At 49.2% G+C, this 14,765-nt stretch overlaps 1 protein-coding gene across 2 annotated transcripts in view; it reads left to right on the top strand.

The window, feature by feature from the left end:
• The window catches only part of LOC142571978 (serine hydrolase-like protein), a 58,289-nt gene extending 44,254 nt beyond the window's left edge, over nucleotides 1-14,035 (top strand). The window contains exons 2-4 of one of the 2 annotated variants that reach the window (XM_075680742.1): nucleotides 8,582-8,851; nucleotides 9,105-9,394; nucleotides 12,128-14,035. In XM_075680742.1, coding sequence (XP_075536857.1) covers nucleotides 9,384-9,394; nucleotides 12,128-13,097 — 981 coding nt within the window. In that variant the 5' untranslated portion in view covers nucleotides 8,582-8,851; nucleotides 9,105-9,383 and the 3' untranslated portion in view covers nucleotides 13,098-14,035. The remainder of the gene's footprint in view (nucleotides 1-8,581; nucleotides 8,852-9,104; nucleotides 9,395-12,127) is intronic. The other variant, XM_075680741.1, reaches the window with a different exon arrangement.
• The last annotated feature ends 730 nt before the right edge of the window (nucleotides 14,036-14,765 follow it).

Genomic DNA, 14,765 nt, shown 5'->3' with positions numbered 1-14,765 from the left:
GGCGGGGGAGCTGCCGCGTGAACGCCGACGGACACTCTTTCTCACGCACCGACCGAGACGCAAGACAACGCGCTACCCGGAACGGCTCCGAGTTCTATGAAATTCGTGTGGTGTCGGTTTCCGACCGTAAACACGTGTGTGTATGCGTGTGTGCGTGTGTGTGTGTGTAAACCGTGCCGCGGAGAGGCGGCTAGTTTGCGATGACTAAACGAACGTTCGCATCACCTTGTATCGGGAGAGGACCGAGTGTTTAAAAACCGCTGTTGTGCGGCTGCTCGGGACGCTCTCTCTCAAGCAGTCATGTTAGACTGATGTACTTTCTCAAACAGTCATGTTAGACTGATATAAATACTGTAAATAAACCCATATTCCTCGTTCTCGATGAGAAGCAGTCCTTCCCTTCATCAACGTCTTCAGCGTGGATAAGTTGGACGACGGCATGGGCCAGCTACCTTCTAATTCATGCCCGACTCCATTCTTGACAACGGATCACGAGCGATGGGATTGAACCCCCAATCATAACAACACGTCATATCAGATAGGGACGTATCGCGGTTTTCGTGACGTCGCGTGACAGACAGGTGAAGTGGGGGAGGTCCAAAAAAGTTTTTGACCAATCGTGGAGGGCTGATTGCAGAATTGGAATAAAAAAGTTTGGAATAGCTTTACATTATAGCGCCCGAGACTGGCATTTTTATAATTTCCCGTAGCTGCACAGTAGGCGATGCATGAAGATCGCCGTAGTCGGGGGCTCCGGATTAATTTTCGCCGCCTGAGGAGACAGCCACCATGACAAGTGCATTTCGAAACTCAACCCTGATAATACATGGACGACAATTACAGTGTAACGTACATCATCTACATCATCAGTAATAAGTAGGGACGTTAATCCTAACTATTGCATTTATGATAAAACGATTGTCGCTTCTCGCGCAAGGAGCCGGCCTGTTGTACACTATAGAGAGAGCATTCTGCATTGCAGTTACGAATTTCTAACCTTTCTATTTTTTTTTTCTGATACTGACGGGCATCCGATAACCCAAGTTATTGTTGTTGCCTCAAGTTTACCAATAATTTTCGTAACGCTTTATTCCCCTTCTTTCTTTTATTTTTTCGCTGCAGTGCGAGATTATGCAGGTTCTGTTCGAACACACGGCTCTCCTGAATGACGCGATCGTGATATGCCGCTATAGGAAAGATAGCTTCTCGAGAGCTCTGATGCTGCAGCCATTGCGCGGGCCGGTGTGCGCATTTATCTTTATGCTGACAGCGCGCTTATGACCGAAGCGCGGGAAGTAGCGTGCTCCCACCCGGTAAAGTACTCGAGAGCACGTGACAAATGAGCGCCAGAAAAAAAAAATTCTCCGCGTGAAGAGTCGTTCTACTTCGTTTTGGTGTCTGATAAGCAGCGTCGCTAACAACCATATTTGAAAAAAAAAATCCTCCGCAGATGTTTGCCGATTCGAGCAACTCGTACACCTAAATCAGCGAAGCCGTACAAGGGAGTTATTGCCACTAATTGCCACTGCCCAAAATAGAACGAATACATTGCAAACGCTTCTCACTATATCCTGTGCAATACATTTGCTATAACCTAGCCTTTTCATATTATTCATTGCATCTACGTTTTGTATTAAAAATATATTAAAAGAAAAGTGCACGAACGTGCCCATAAGAACTGATTAGAAAGAAAAGTTCATTTGCATACGTATATGTATGCACCAGGGTTGCTCAATGAAAATTGACACTGATGCTCTGAAATGCCTATTTTTTAAACGTAATCATCGGAACGTTTATTCCTTTCTTTATGCTCCCCAGTAAGTCCAAAATACGCGTCACACTTTTCCTACCAGCCTAGATAATACGAGTGAAGCCGCCTTTTGCCGCCGTCGTAAAAATCGCCTCCAGTGGCTTAACGACGCCTTCTTCCATGTCAGCGCAATAACTTTTTTTTTTTTACCGTGACGTATACATAAATAAGCCGTAGAGTGTCGTACCTGGACTGTAGAACAAATAAGAGGATTGTTCCGATGCTTTTTTTTTTAATGCGAGCGAAAATGCCTCAGGGCATACAGAGGTATGGGATGGTGGTGAATAAGGTTGATTAAATGAATGAAAAAAGATTTTCTGATCAAATGAAGTCCAAGAAACATCGATAATGTGGTCCCTGCGTCCAAGCAGTGTAATCGCTCGGACTATGCGGCGAAAGTCCGCTGCTGCGAGATGCCGGAGCCTCGTCGGTTTCAGGGAAGGGTGTTAGATACGGGACCTTTTCCTAGCATCCTTCGAGTTCACCAGACCACATCGAATCGCCGTCGCACCTAATTAAGGTGCGCAGGATCGTATCTACCACGTTCCCGAGGCGCAGCACGTCCAGACAAGTTGGCGACCCCCACCCAACTCGTGCGCCGCAAGTGGAGCTATTGCTCCACTGCTTGACTCTTCCCGAAAGTGCAACGGGAGCCTGGCACGGCTCCAGGTAACCTGGGTCTCGAGCAAAGCTGCCTTGCAGCTCTGAAAGGTCGCTCGAAAACAACCCGTCTCCTACCGCTGAGCGTTTGCGAACCCGGAGGGAACGCCGGCTGTAAGTCACCGTGAAACCCTGGGAGCAACCCCCCATCCGCCTATTGTGACGGCAGTTGCAGACCTGGAGGCAATACCGGTGGCAAGTCATCCTTCGGACAGTGAAGCCCACGGAGCGACCCCCTGAGCCGAATGCGACTGCACTTGCACGGGCGCCTACCACTGGTCGAAAATGACGACACCTGAGCGGGCTCGACGATTGGCCGAAAAGCACGTGACCTCGAGACACCGAAGGGGTTAAAAGCCAGAGACAGGGAGCAGACAGAAGCATTCCTTCATTCATTCATCTCTTTCGGGCTTCTTCCCACGGGCCGCAGCATCCGATTTGTTGCCGGCCATCAATGACTTTATGACTGTTAATGACTTCATGTTTTTACTGTAAATAATTTAAATAAAGCTCCAGTTTTCATCTCAACATCCTCCTCAACGGCAAGATCCAATAAGGGCAAACCACAGCAGGTGGTTGATGTCGGCTTCAGCATTTCGCGACTTTCAGAGTGGACACCCAGGGCGAGGATATAACTGGCGAAAGTGCGGCCACTTCCGAGTGACGGCAGGAGTCAGGGCAACCCCGACCCGGATCCTCCGAAGCGCAACCTCCTCTGCAGGGGTAAGACCGCGGGGGAGGTTTACCGCACACGGAGGTGCTCCTTTCTTGTTAAAAGGAGGGTGGCATCATCTAGGTGAAAGAGCTGAGGCAGTGACGATGGAGAGGTCGCTAGACGGGTCGCAGAATCTACACGGCTTTGAAAGCTTAGAAGGTCGCGTGGAATCCACTCGATAGATATTGACTGCGGGATGCATGCCGCCAGAAGATGGATCTGTTGACATATTTCAGGGCTGCGACTGACGCGTCGCAGAAGCCGCGTCGCCTGGAGGGCATCCGTGTGGACGACGATGCGGGCCGTGGAGGCCATGGGAAAGGCGGCCACAAAGCACAACGCTTCTCGAACAGCAAGGAGCTCAGCACAAAAGGAGGCAGGTAATAAGGAGGGCTTATTAAGGGCAGGTGCGCTAGGGCAATAAATTGCAGTGGTCGTTTCACAGTGCTGAATGCTTGCATCAACGTAAAGCACGATGGAGCCAAGCGGCAGGTGGGCATCTTGAGCTATAATTCGGTCACGAAGCGACGCCGCCGCGTGAGTTGATGTCGGGCGACGTTTATCAGTTGGCTTGTTATCACTCAGCTGTACAAAACTCTAGGGAGGAAGAACTGGCGATGGTGGTGGTAGAAGGGAGTACGAGAAAGCGTAAGTCCTGAGAGCACACGTTGCGTGTGAAAGGCTGGCCTTAAGCCTGCGAGCATCACGTCGCCGCTGCACCAGCTTATCTAGTGTGTTCAGCTGTGCATTTTCTTGGAGAGCCACGATCGGGGTGGTGCGGGGAAGGCAAGTGATGACCCTCATATTGCCTCGCGATTAACATCCTCAAGGCGATGCTTCATGGAACGTTATGAAATGAAATTGCTTTGAAACGGAACAAGGCGTAGTTACGCCACTGCAGGCGAATTTTTTTTTTTCAGGAAAGTGGCAAAAGATGGGCTTCAGTGGTATTATCTAGGCTTGGCAGAAACGGAGGGGCGCGCGCATTTCACTTACTGGGGAGCATGAAGAAAGGGATAAAGGTGTCGATGAATAATTTTCAGAAATTAAGATTGCAGAGCATCAGTCTTCGTTGATCAAACCTTGCAGCTATACGCATATAATGCATATATGCAGGTGTGTACAATGATAACAACGTATTGTGTCAACTTACCCGCCGTGGTTGCTCAGTGGCTATGGTGTTGGGCTGCTGAGCACGAGGTCGCGGGATCGAATCCCGGCCACGGCGGCCGCATTTCGATGGGGGCGAAATGCGAAAACACCCGTGTGCTTAGATTTAGGTGCACGTTAAAGAACCCCAGGTGGTCAAAATTTCCGGAGTCCTCCACTACGGCGTGCCTCATAATCAGAAAGTGGTTTTGGCACGTAAAACCCCAAATATTATTAGTATTGTGTCAACTTGATATAAACAAAACAGAAAACTATGTGGAGTGAACCCTGACAACTGCATCTTCAAGAACGCTGCCTTTCAAGTGCATGTGCTAAAACATTATTTTGCAGTCAACCTCGGATTCATGTATGACACTCGGTGCGGTAACGAAGACGAAGTCGTTATTTGGGCAAACAGTAGTTTTTGAGCATCATATTCTGGCCATAGAATTCAGTTGGTTCGGGAGACGGTTAGCTACCTCATTTTTGGAGTCCTTCGCGTAAAAAAAGAAAAGACATGAAAAATAAGTGGGAGGGAGAGCGTGCACCACCAAGGTATCGCAGGTGTAAACCAAGTAAAAAATAATATAATAAGGGGTGTAAAGAGCCAACAGTATTTTTAGAAATAAAAGCCAATTAAAAAGAGGGAACACTCTTAAAACGGTTGCACCCTTTGGGGTGTATATCTGCCACACAACCATAATCGTCATCTCTTTTGCTTGCGTTTCCTTTCTTGAAAACGTTGCGCTCGCTGCTTTCCTGTCGAGAATGCTCTGTCATGCTGATAGCGCGCATGCCGTTCGTGGCTTGGAGGTACCGGGCTTGCAGCGTTAAAGAAAGGAAATGCGGGCAAGACGGATGACGATTGTCATTGTGGCACAAGACACGACCTAAAGAATGTAAACTATTTTTAAGAGTGAAATGTGCGTTCGAAAAATATCGAAGCACAATAGAAGATTAGCACTCTAAGATAAGAATAAACACGTACCCTATACGAAAGCTGTCCGCACATTCGCTACCGTTGAAAACTGTCCTTGCAGCTATAGAAATGTTAGGTTTTAAGCGTAACGAACACATTCGATGCACGATGTGACGTTGTCCAAGGCTTCTCATGAAATAGAGCAGTTTGTACTTAGATTTAGGTGCACGTTAAAGATCCCCAGGTGGTAGAAATTTCCGGAGTCCTCCACTACGGCGTGCCTCATAATCAGAAAGTGGTTTTGGCACGTAAAACCCTGTAATTTAAGTAGAGCAGTTGGAGTTCCTAGATAATCTATACATGCAGATAACAATATTTAAAGAGCTGAAACATGGCTCCTGTGTGGCGCCGTGGTTAGAGTGTCTCACTTCCACATGAAGTTCGAACTTCTCGAACCTACTTCCATGCATTTCTTTCGTAGCCTATTTAAGGTTGAACTGTTTGTCCTTTGATGCCGTTTGTGCAGTAATGCTCATAAGCAACACGTAAGCAGTGGAAAATATGACGAGTTGAGGGAGACATCTTCCTTTCATTTTGCTTCTACTTCAGCTAAACACCCTTAAAAGTGTTCATCTAATAAGGGTGCTTGTATTTAACAACCCAAGGGTGCTTGCTCATCTGGCGACCAATTGATTGTAAACGCTTAAGGGTGTTCAAATGTTGAATGTGCAATGTTTAATCCGGAGTCCCTCCACTGTATACGGCGTGCCTCGTAGATTGTAGTTTTGGCACGCAAAATCCCAGAATTTAACTTTTAATTTCATGTTTCTTGTGCATCGTCTTATTCTTTAAAGAAATTCGTCTCAAGCCCACTTCTCAGTAGCCCTTATGTCAGAGTGGATCATTCGGAAACAATAGTCGAAGGAAAATACGAAATTTCAAATAAAAGTTAGTTGAATCTAGCACAGAATGTAAACTTCTATTATAGTTATTCGAAAGTGGTAGATTGTATTTGCACACGCCTAGAAATTAAGTTCTGAGAGGCGAATTAACATGCCGTGTCCTGGCCTCTCACATCGAGTTTGTGAGCTTCTGTCATTGATGTCATTGCCGTTGTGTAGATAAAGACGTTTCTCTTAGTTGGCTGCCAAGAAAGCACTTCGACGGCATTTACTCCTAATTCTTTTTCATGCTGCTATTGCTATCATCACGGTGTATTTTCGGCATGTGCTGACTGAATTTGATGGCGTGTGACATGCATAACGGGAAGATATAATAGCAGCGATGCAGTACATGTACACTGCCATCTGCTGCGCAGAGCGCGCGAACGGCCGCCTTTGCTCTGCGGTACGACACCTGGCGACGGTTGCTGGGCCCGAGACAGCGCGCGCCCAGCAGCGAGAATGCGCGACCTAATAAACATGCAAACTTGCACGTGTTGCATTTAACCAGCGGTCATGTTCGTAAGCGCCTTTGTTACCTCGAACAGTCCGTGAGCGCGCCCCGTTTGTTGCGAAAAGACCGGCGCGCGTTATCATCCCATACTCTTCATTCTATGACGTTTGCTGTGCCGCACGCGCCCTTCGACAGCGTACAGATTAGCGTAAACAAAGGGGCGCTTTTCAACGTCGTCACTCGTCGAAAGCGCTTCTTCATGTCTGTTAGGCCGCGCATGCCCCTGGACACACTAGCTCGGACCAAGCAACTGCCGCCAGGTGTCGCCCTGCAGAGCAAATCCCGCTCTACCATCTGACATTAGGCAGTATAATAGCAAGAGCTGGGTCCCCACTGCGCCGTTCCAAAGGGGACGTTCATAACATCCATCCATCCCGCCGCTCGCGCGCTCTACACAGCAGTGGGCGGCGCTGTACATAGAGTCGGCGTCCCCCTTCTGTAGAGCGTGGGAACGGCGGCCGCCGGGCCGCTCCGGAAGCAGCCAGCAACGTCTAGCGGTAACTGTTAGGCGCGAGATAAGTGTCTGGGCACACGTGGCCGACGCATTTAACCTCGGGCCTAGCCACTACCGTTAGACGTCGCTGGCTGCCTGCGGAGCGTAAACACCCTTATAATCGGCCGCCGTTTTCGCGCTCTGCACAAGGGTGGCGCCGACTGTATGCATGAAGATAGATCGCTGAGGCTCGGGAGCAGACAAGCACGTGGCCCAAGGACCTGTTTTGTGCCTTCAGTCCATATTTGCGCGGCTTCAAAAGAAAAGTTCAGTCCATATAACCAAGAAATTAGATTTGGAGCCTGGGCACCAACGGCTGTTGCGAGGAACAGTGGTGCTTTCCATTAGGTAAAATCGAAGCGCCAAGGCAGAGATGAACATGTGTTTTCTCCTCCAGCTTTGAGTCTGTGAGCTCCCTTTGTTGATATCGTTGTTGGTGTGCAGTTGCAAACGGTGACGTTATTTTTGGCCTTGCTAGACCTGCATGCTTCCGAGATATAGATTGTCATGCGAACGGCCAGGACAATCGCACACTTTATGGCTGCTTACGGCCCCATATCACACGCAACATATTGTAACCATAAATGTCACATGCCATTATGCGAGCTGATAAAGTGAACCTATATTAAGTGCTCTTCAGCAACAAGTGTTCGAACTGCAACGTATAAAGTTTTCGCGGCCAAATGTCACAACCTTGCGCTGTCGCTCGCAAAGATATCAACATTACACACGAAGCATACTGCACGACGTATAATATCCGCGCAATGCAAACTATATGAGGAATACGTTGCAAACGGGCGTGACGCTTCCATATCAAGATAGTTTACCAATTGTTCTAAGCCCCTTGCACTGCGTGGGTATTCTCATTACCGCGTCACGTACTGAAGTACTGGAACGTATAGCATCACAAGAACGTATAGCATCAGCAAAGAATGCGGCATTGAAAAGTAGTCAGCAGGCTTCGAGAGTATATACGCATGCTTCTAATGCAAGAGAACTGCAGCTTGCGTTGAAGCTGCTCAACTTATTGAAAGAACAATGTCGCGGGGCTCAGTGACTATGGCGTTGCATTGCTGAACACAGGGTGAAGGGTTCGATTCCAGACCGCGGCGGTCGCATTCCGATGGGGGCGGAATGCTAAAGAATGCTCGTGCACCGTGCTTTGGCTGCATGTTACAAAAATCCCAGATGGTCAAATTAATCCGGAGCTAGCCACCAGGCCATCTCTGTTTTGAGGACGTTAAAGCCCAGAAATATATTTTAACGCATAGAAAATAAAGAAAGACGGCGGCGCTTGTCCTTGCTGTTATACGTGTCATCGAACAAGACACTTTGGCTTTACGCAATGTGACTCGCTTGCATTGGTCTTGCATTGCGCAGGTAAATTGTCCATCGACCTGAACGCGGAGATCGAGGAGCTCGACAGGCTCATGCAAACAGGTCCAGTCGGCGATTGCATGCCGCCGAAAATGCTTCTTCACGGTCGGCGAGCCGCCATCGACGTTTGTTTCGGGCCTGTGGAGTTGAATGTCGACAAGGGCCGCGCTGTACAAAAGCGCAAAGCAAGAAAGACGAGAGGAAACGGCGAATTGCACGCAGTCGGCGTTTCGGGACAAGGACGAATCGCAGCGTCTCTGAGGACACGACAAAGTGCGTTCCGCTTTTTTCGACGTCATACCAAGGCACGCAACCTGATAGGGAAATGTAAGCTGCTCGAGAGCGCGCTCACCGCCGCGGCTGTGCGTTGTTCTCGTGCTCGCGGTCGCGGAGCCGTGACTAAAAAGGCTTGCCAGGCATCTGGGCAAGGGCCACGCAAACACACACTATCCCTCAAGGCTTCTGCGCGGACTCTTATAACGCGCGCCGCGCGCTGACTGGCTCTTCATTTTTTGTTTCCTCGCAGCGGAGGCGCCGAGAAGAGGAGGCACGTGCTCTGAGGGAGGTTGTGAATCCGTTTACATGCCGCCCCCGAGCCGGCCATCCCGCGCCAGCTGATAAGGCCGATTGCGGAAACGGGGATGCCCTCTATCTGGACTCGGAGTCCGGCTCTTTATCGGCACCCTGCACCATGCTCTTTGTTTAGCGATGATCAGCCGGAGCGGGAGGGGAAGTTGCGCGTACTTTTCAGCCCTCACGGCGCTTCTTCGTCCATGAAAGCACGGGACACTACGCCACCGCCACCATGGCTCTGAGGTACGTGATTCTCGCCCCTCTCTTCTCCTGCCCCCGGCTAGTGCAGCGAGGTGCAACTGCCGCAGCGTCAACATTCTGGCTCCTTATCAAATATAAAGGGACGATCTAGATTAATTTTAGCAGTACACAAGCGACGCATTTGCAAATGGCAACATTGCAAGGTGTCTTTGATCGCGAAGCCAGCTGAAATGTGTACGTATATATACAGTTTCAAATGATGCACGCACATAGATGCGAACTGTAAGTGACGCTGCACTGAAGGACTCCAAGTTAGTTTCGGAGACCGCCACAACACAAGGTGACCGCTATCTTTCTTAAAGCGAAGCTTTCTTCGCATCTTCCTGCGACTTTCCCACTGCTGCTGCTGTCTGGCACACCGCGTCGGAGGTGGTCCAGAGCTTGTGTATACATGGCAGGAGCGAGATAGAGAGGAAAGAATACGACGCGAGGAACTCTTTCGGACCTTCGCACCGCGTCGAATGTGCATAATGTCCTCTGGAGCTCCCTCCGCGCCGCCATATTAACATCTTGACAGCTGCAATTATCCGTGACCCCCCGCAAAAACATTGCAGGAATCGCGGCACTTACCTTTCTACGAACGTGCAAGTCCAGAGGGAAGCTAGATAGAGTGGGAGAGAGGAAGCAGAGAATGGGGTAGAACCGATGAAGTCGCGAAACAGGAACTGCCAGTTTTGACTCGCAGTTTCCGTGCAAAGGGGTGACGGCGGGAGGAGGAGGAGGGGGGGGGGGTAACGTGAGAAGCCTAGGAAACGCTACTGACATGACAGCGGTTGTGAGCAAACGGCATAAATTTCAGTTCAAATTGCGGTGCAGTACGTTTCTGCTATTTCTGAAAAATAAGCACCATTCAAATGTGTCAAGCGGACAACTTACGCAGAACTTGCGGAAGCAGAAGATGCATTGAAGCGCACCGTAGGGTCTAGGCGACACTAGGGAAATGGTCACACGTCAAATGAAGACTTCTGTGCCCGCCGCGGTAGCTTTGCGACTATGGCATTGCTCGAGTTCGCGGGTTCCATTCTGACCGCGGCATCCGCTTTTCGGGAGGAGCACAATACAAAAAGACGCTAGCACACTTAGATTTAGGTGCTTGTTAAAGAACACCGGGGTGTAAAAATTTATTTATTTATTTTTATTTATTTATTTATTTATTTATTTATTTATTTATTTATTTATTTATTTATTTATTTATTTATTGAAAGTACCTTACACGCCCCGATGGGATCATTAAGTAAGGGCGTTGAACAAATGACAAGAGAAAACCGATACACGAGAGCTAAAAATGTGAGAGCGAAAAATGTTTACAATGATAACGTGCTTGCAAAACAGTGTTACAAATAAAAACGCCAAAGCAATACAAAGAGTTGTCAGAAAAGGAATGAAAAGTACACTTCACGGTAACATAAGAAGCGGCGTATCACTCGCGCAAAATAACGCACATAGTCGAGAGCACATAAAACAAACAAAATTGAAACAACAAATTGAAGAAAGAAAAGATAGAGAAAGAGACATGGCACATATGTGGCACGTATTATATGACATGACATATGTACGGATGAATATCCGGAGTCTGCCACTGCGGCGTGCCCCATAATCCGATCGTGGTTTTGGCACGTACAGCCCCTTAATTCAAACAAATCTTACCACCTCTGCAACGATGCGATGTGCCATGCGAGGCAATGATAATGCTCAACCCTCTCAGAAGTTATGAACAATGGCGCACAACAACGCCCCAAGCTAAGAGGTCTCCCCGTGTATTCTGTGTTCTATGCAAACAGCAGGGGGTGCACGCAAAGTAACGCTTAACATTAGCTCAACACTCTGGTATTGGGCTAACGCTGAAAAAAATTCAACATTCGCCGCCAGTATATCACCGCTGATTATTGTCAATCAAAGCAAACAGAACAGAAAGCTTCGCTTACATCGATTCCCAGAGTGCGTGGGATCCGCATATTTTTATATATTTAGTTTAGATCTGATCACATGGCGGTGATGTCCCTGCCATAGAGTTTCTCACTGTTGTTATAATGAGAAACTCTATGGTCACTGCAGTCGATGGGAGTGGCCACAGATTTATGTATTACTGCAGGAGTTGCAGCAAGCTTAGCCCATCAAATGATCGCGCTTTTATAGAGCCGCTCGCCTGCTCACGGGCACCAGCCCTGGCTTCTCACTGCTTGTATGTCCCACTCTACCGCGATTTGTGCGCATTATCCCTTCTCTGTTCTCCCGTAAAATCACGCAGTACGAATTACAAGCAGCACTTCTTGACCCTTTTTTTAACCGTGTTCCTTTTTTGGTCTGGCTTCCTATAAATTCTGTGCAGTGCCTTCACAACGCCGGTAAATGTGATCATATTTCAGTGAGACATTTACTGCACGTTCCTGCTTCGCTATAATTTCTCCTCTCTCTTTTAGGCTACGACTGCACAAGATAGCGCCACTTCCATGAAGAATCCACTTTCTCCCTAACCACCCATCGATAGAATTGCTTTAGCGTGTTCTATCGTTTTCTGATGTTTCTCAAACTACCGTGCCTATTGATTTCAGAGCTGTCCCGTATAGTACTGGACAAGAGAAAGAACATGGAATATAGCACCAGCGGCGTGCACTATAAATGCACGCAACATGACCAGAAGGTCAACCAGCTACTCCTTCAGAACTTCGAGTCACTCCGTGCCCATCCTTCTTTCCCACAATCGAACATTCGCAGATTGAGCAGCCCTGCACTAGTCTGGGCGAGGGGCCTGCTGCGGGAGACGCCGCGGGCCTGCGTAGAGCCGTTTCGTGTGCTGGGCTCGCGCCGTGAGGCGTCCTCGGCGTCGCTCAAGGAGCGTCTCACCCGCGACCTCGTGCTTCCGGTGCCGAACGGCCAGTTGGCGGGCAAGCAGTGGGGGCCGGACGACGGACAGCCAGTTCTGGCGCTACACGGCTGGCTGGACAACGCGGCCGTGTTCGAACCCCTGGTGCCCTTCCTCAAGGCAGAGTTCAAGCTGGTGGCCCTCGACCTACCCGGTCACGGCATGTCCTCGCATCTTCCGGCCCGCGTACACTACACCCTGGACAGCTACGTCGACAGCGTGCTGTCGGCCGTCGACCACCTCAAATGGGACACCTTCTCTGTCCTGGGACTCGGAATGGGCGCTGGCATTGGCTACTATCTCGCCGCGCTACAGCCGGACAGGGTTCCCCGGCTTGCGTCCATCGAGGGATCCTTTCCGGCGACGTGCCCCAGCTTCGAGCCGCACGAGCGCGTGGGCGAAGATGAAGACCACCGCGATTTGTACACCAGGCAGGAGGTCATGGACGTCCTGGCATCGAGAGGACACAGCGCCGCATCGGCGGAGCTGCTCATGGCCAGGGGCTGCACGCGCGTGTTCGGAGACCGCTACGTGTTCACGACCGACCGCCGATTGAGGTACGCGCGACCGCAGGAGCTCTACCCTGGCGTGTTCGACAGGACGCTTCCGCGCTACAGAAACAACCTGATGGTGCTGCAGCGGGACTGCGGGCTCTCGGATGGCGCAAGGCCGCACCTGGGCGCCCTGGAGGCGATCGTGCGCTGCCTCGGTGCCGAACAGTGCTCGCGCTTCAGCTACGTCGTGCTGGAGAGCGGGAAGCGCGAGCACGCGACTGATCATGACACGGTGGCGCGCAGGGTGAACGACTTCATGTGCACATGAACCAACTTTGCACCAAGAGGGCCTGGTGCATGACGACACATTTGTTTTCCTGACCAGGGAAGAACTATAAGTTATAATTGGTCGGATCCTATCCCGGTACGCAGGCCATGGAGGAAGGAAAACTAAGATTAATTGTAGTTTGGCATTATTCAAGCATATTATAAATAGTCATTACGTAACAGAAAATAATGGCAATGGCGTGGCGCCCGGGAACAATAATGTACAAATGACGGTCGCATGACGTTATAAGAAGCCTCACGTGAGTTTCGAAGCGCAGTCACAACATTAAACATCCGCAATGCGCCAACGTGGTAGAACAGCGAGCCAGGTGAGTATGAAATGAAGATGGCTTACAAAGGTGGCGCGCGTGAAGGTGACGCTTTCTCTTCCCTCCTCCTCCGTGGTACGCACACAGCCATGGTCAATTCAAGGTGCCACTGTCAATGCGCTCAGACGCATTTTGACTCCTTTGTGTTATAACTCTATAATTATTTAGTTCAAAGACACTCGGGTCCCGACACAGTAAGTATGATACTTAACAATACTGAAGTAGAACGTAGTTTACAAACGATGATGCAAGCAGGGTTTGAAAGGACGTGTGAAGCATAGAGCAGAGAATTACACCTAATAATTACAGTGACCGTGTAAGAAAAATAGATAGCGTTTCCTCGTATCGCAAATGCATGTTACTGTGCACAGAAGAAACGTAGATTTTAGACAAGAGACAAAACTCAATCGGTCATAACTATCTGTACATACAGCATATTGTAGATTTACTCATATCGTCGCGTAGCTGTGCATGGTATAATTTGCGGGTTCTTGCGTTTTAAACGAGCCGCAGCACCGCTGAAGTGTGAGAGGTGCCAGGCGTGCTCTCCAAAGTGCCTTAGAGAAAGAACTCGTTTTCAGGCCAATAAAGGTTGTTTTTTCTTTCTTTTTTTTCTTTTCTTTTTTATATTGACCGAGTCTTATCAGTGCCTGTGTCCACGTTCCTGCAATGGCGATGTCGGTCAAAGCTCTCTAGCTCTCGACAGTGCTGGCTATCTGGCATTCCTGTCACAAAGCAGCGGCCTGTAAACTGTCGTCACTGCAAAAAGCGTTGACAAAGGCCCTTAGTGAGAGAGTTTCATTTGTCCTCTTTGTTCGTTTACCCTGTGCACCGTGCATAGCTGAACGCTGCTTTGTTTGTTCTTTTTGTTCACGTTGGTACTGGCATGGATCTCTCCAGTCTGTCGGGCAGATGAAAACAGTCGCAGGTCGTACATCTTAGATAACAATGCGAGGCAGTAAATGTGCTGGAATGATGAAGCAGTCCGATATTTCTTGACGACCGCGGATAAGAACACGGTGGTGAAACAGTGTGCGCAGGACTATCTGAAGCTGTAAAATGCTACCTTACTTCGTAACTCACAACCTTTTTCAAAGCAGAGTTGAAGTCATTGTATAACGTCAGAATTTGGATCCGCGGCAAGAACTTTGCAATAGCGTCCAGAACTGCCGGCATCGTAATGCGCCTGCAACTGAAGCTTATTCAATTCAATTCAATTCAATTCATTTCCCAGAAGCATCTGGACGGCTTCCTGGCTAAAAGCTGCTACAGCAGCTTGACAAAAGGCGCAGGAAGCCGTTACAAGGCATAGCGGACAATACACATAAAAAACAGGTATA

Source organism: Dermacentor variabilis, chromosome 2 (assembly GCF_050947875.1).
Source record: "Dermacentor variabilis isolate Ectoservices chromosome 2, ASM5094787v1, whole genome shotgun sequence".
Classification (NCBI taxonomy): domain Eukaryota; kingdom Metazoa; phylum Arthropoda; class Arachnida; order Ixodida; family Ixodidae; genus Dermacentor; species Dermacentor variabilis.
This window is presented reverse-complemented; position numbering and strand designations above follow the sequence as displayed.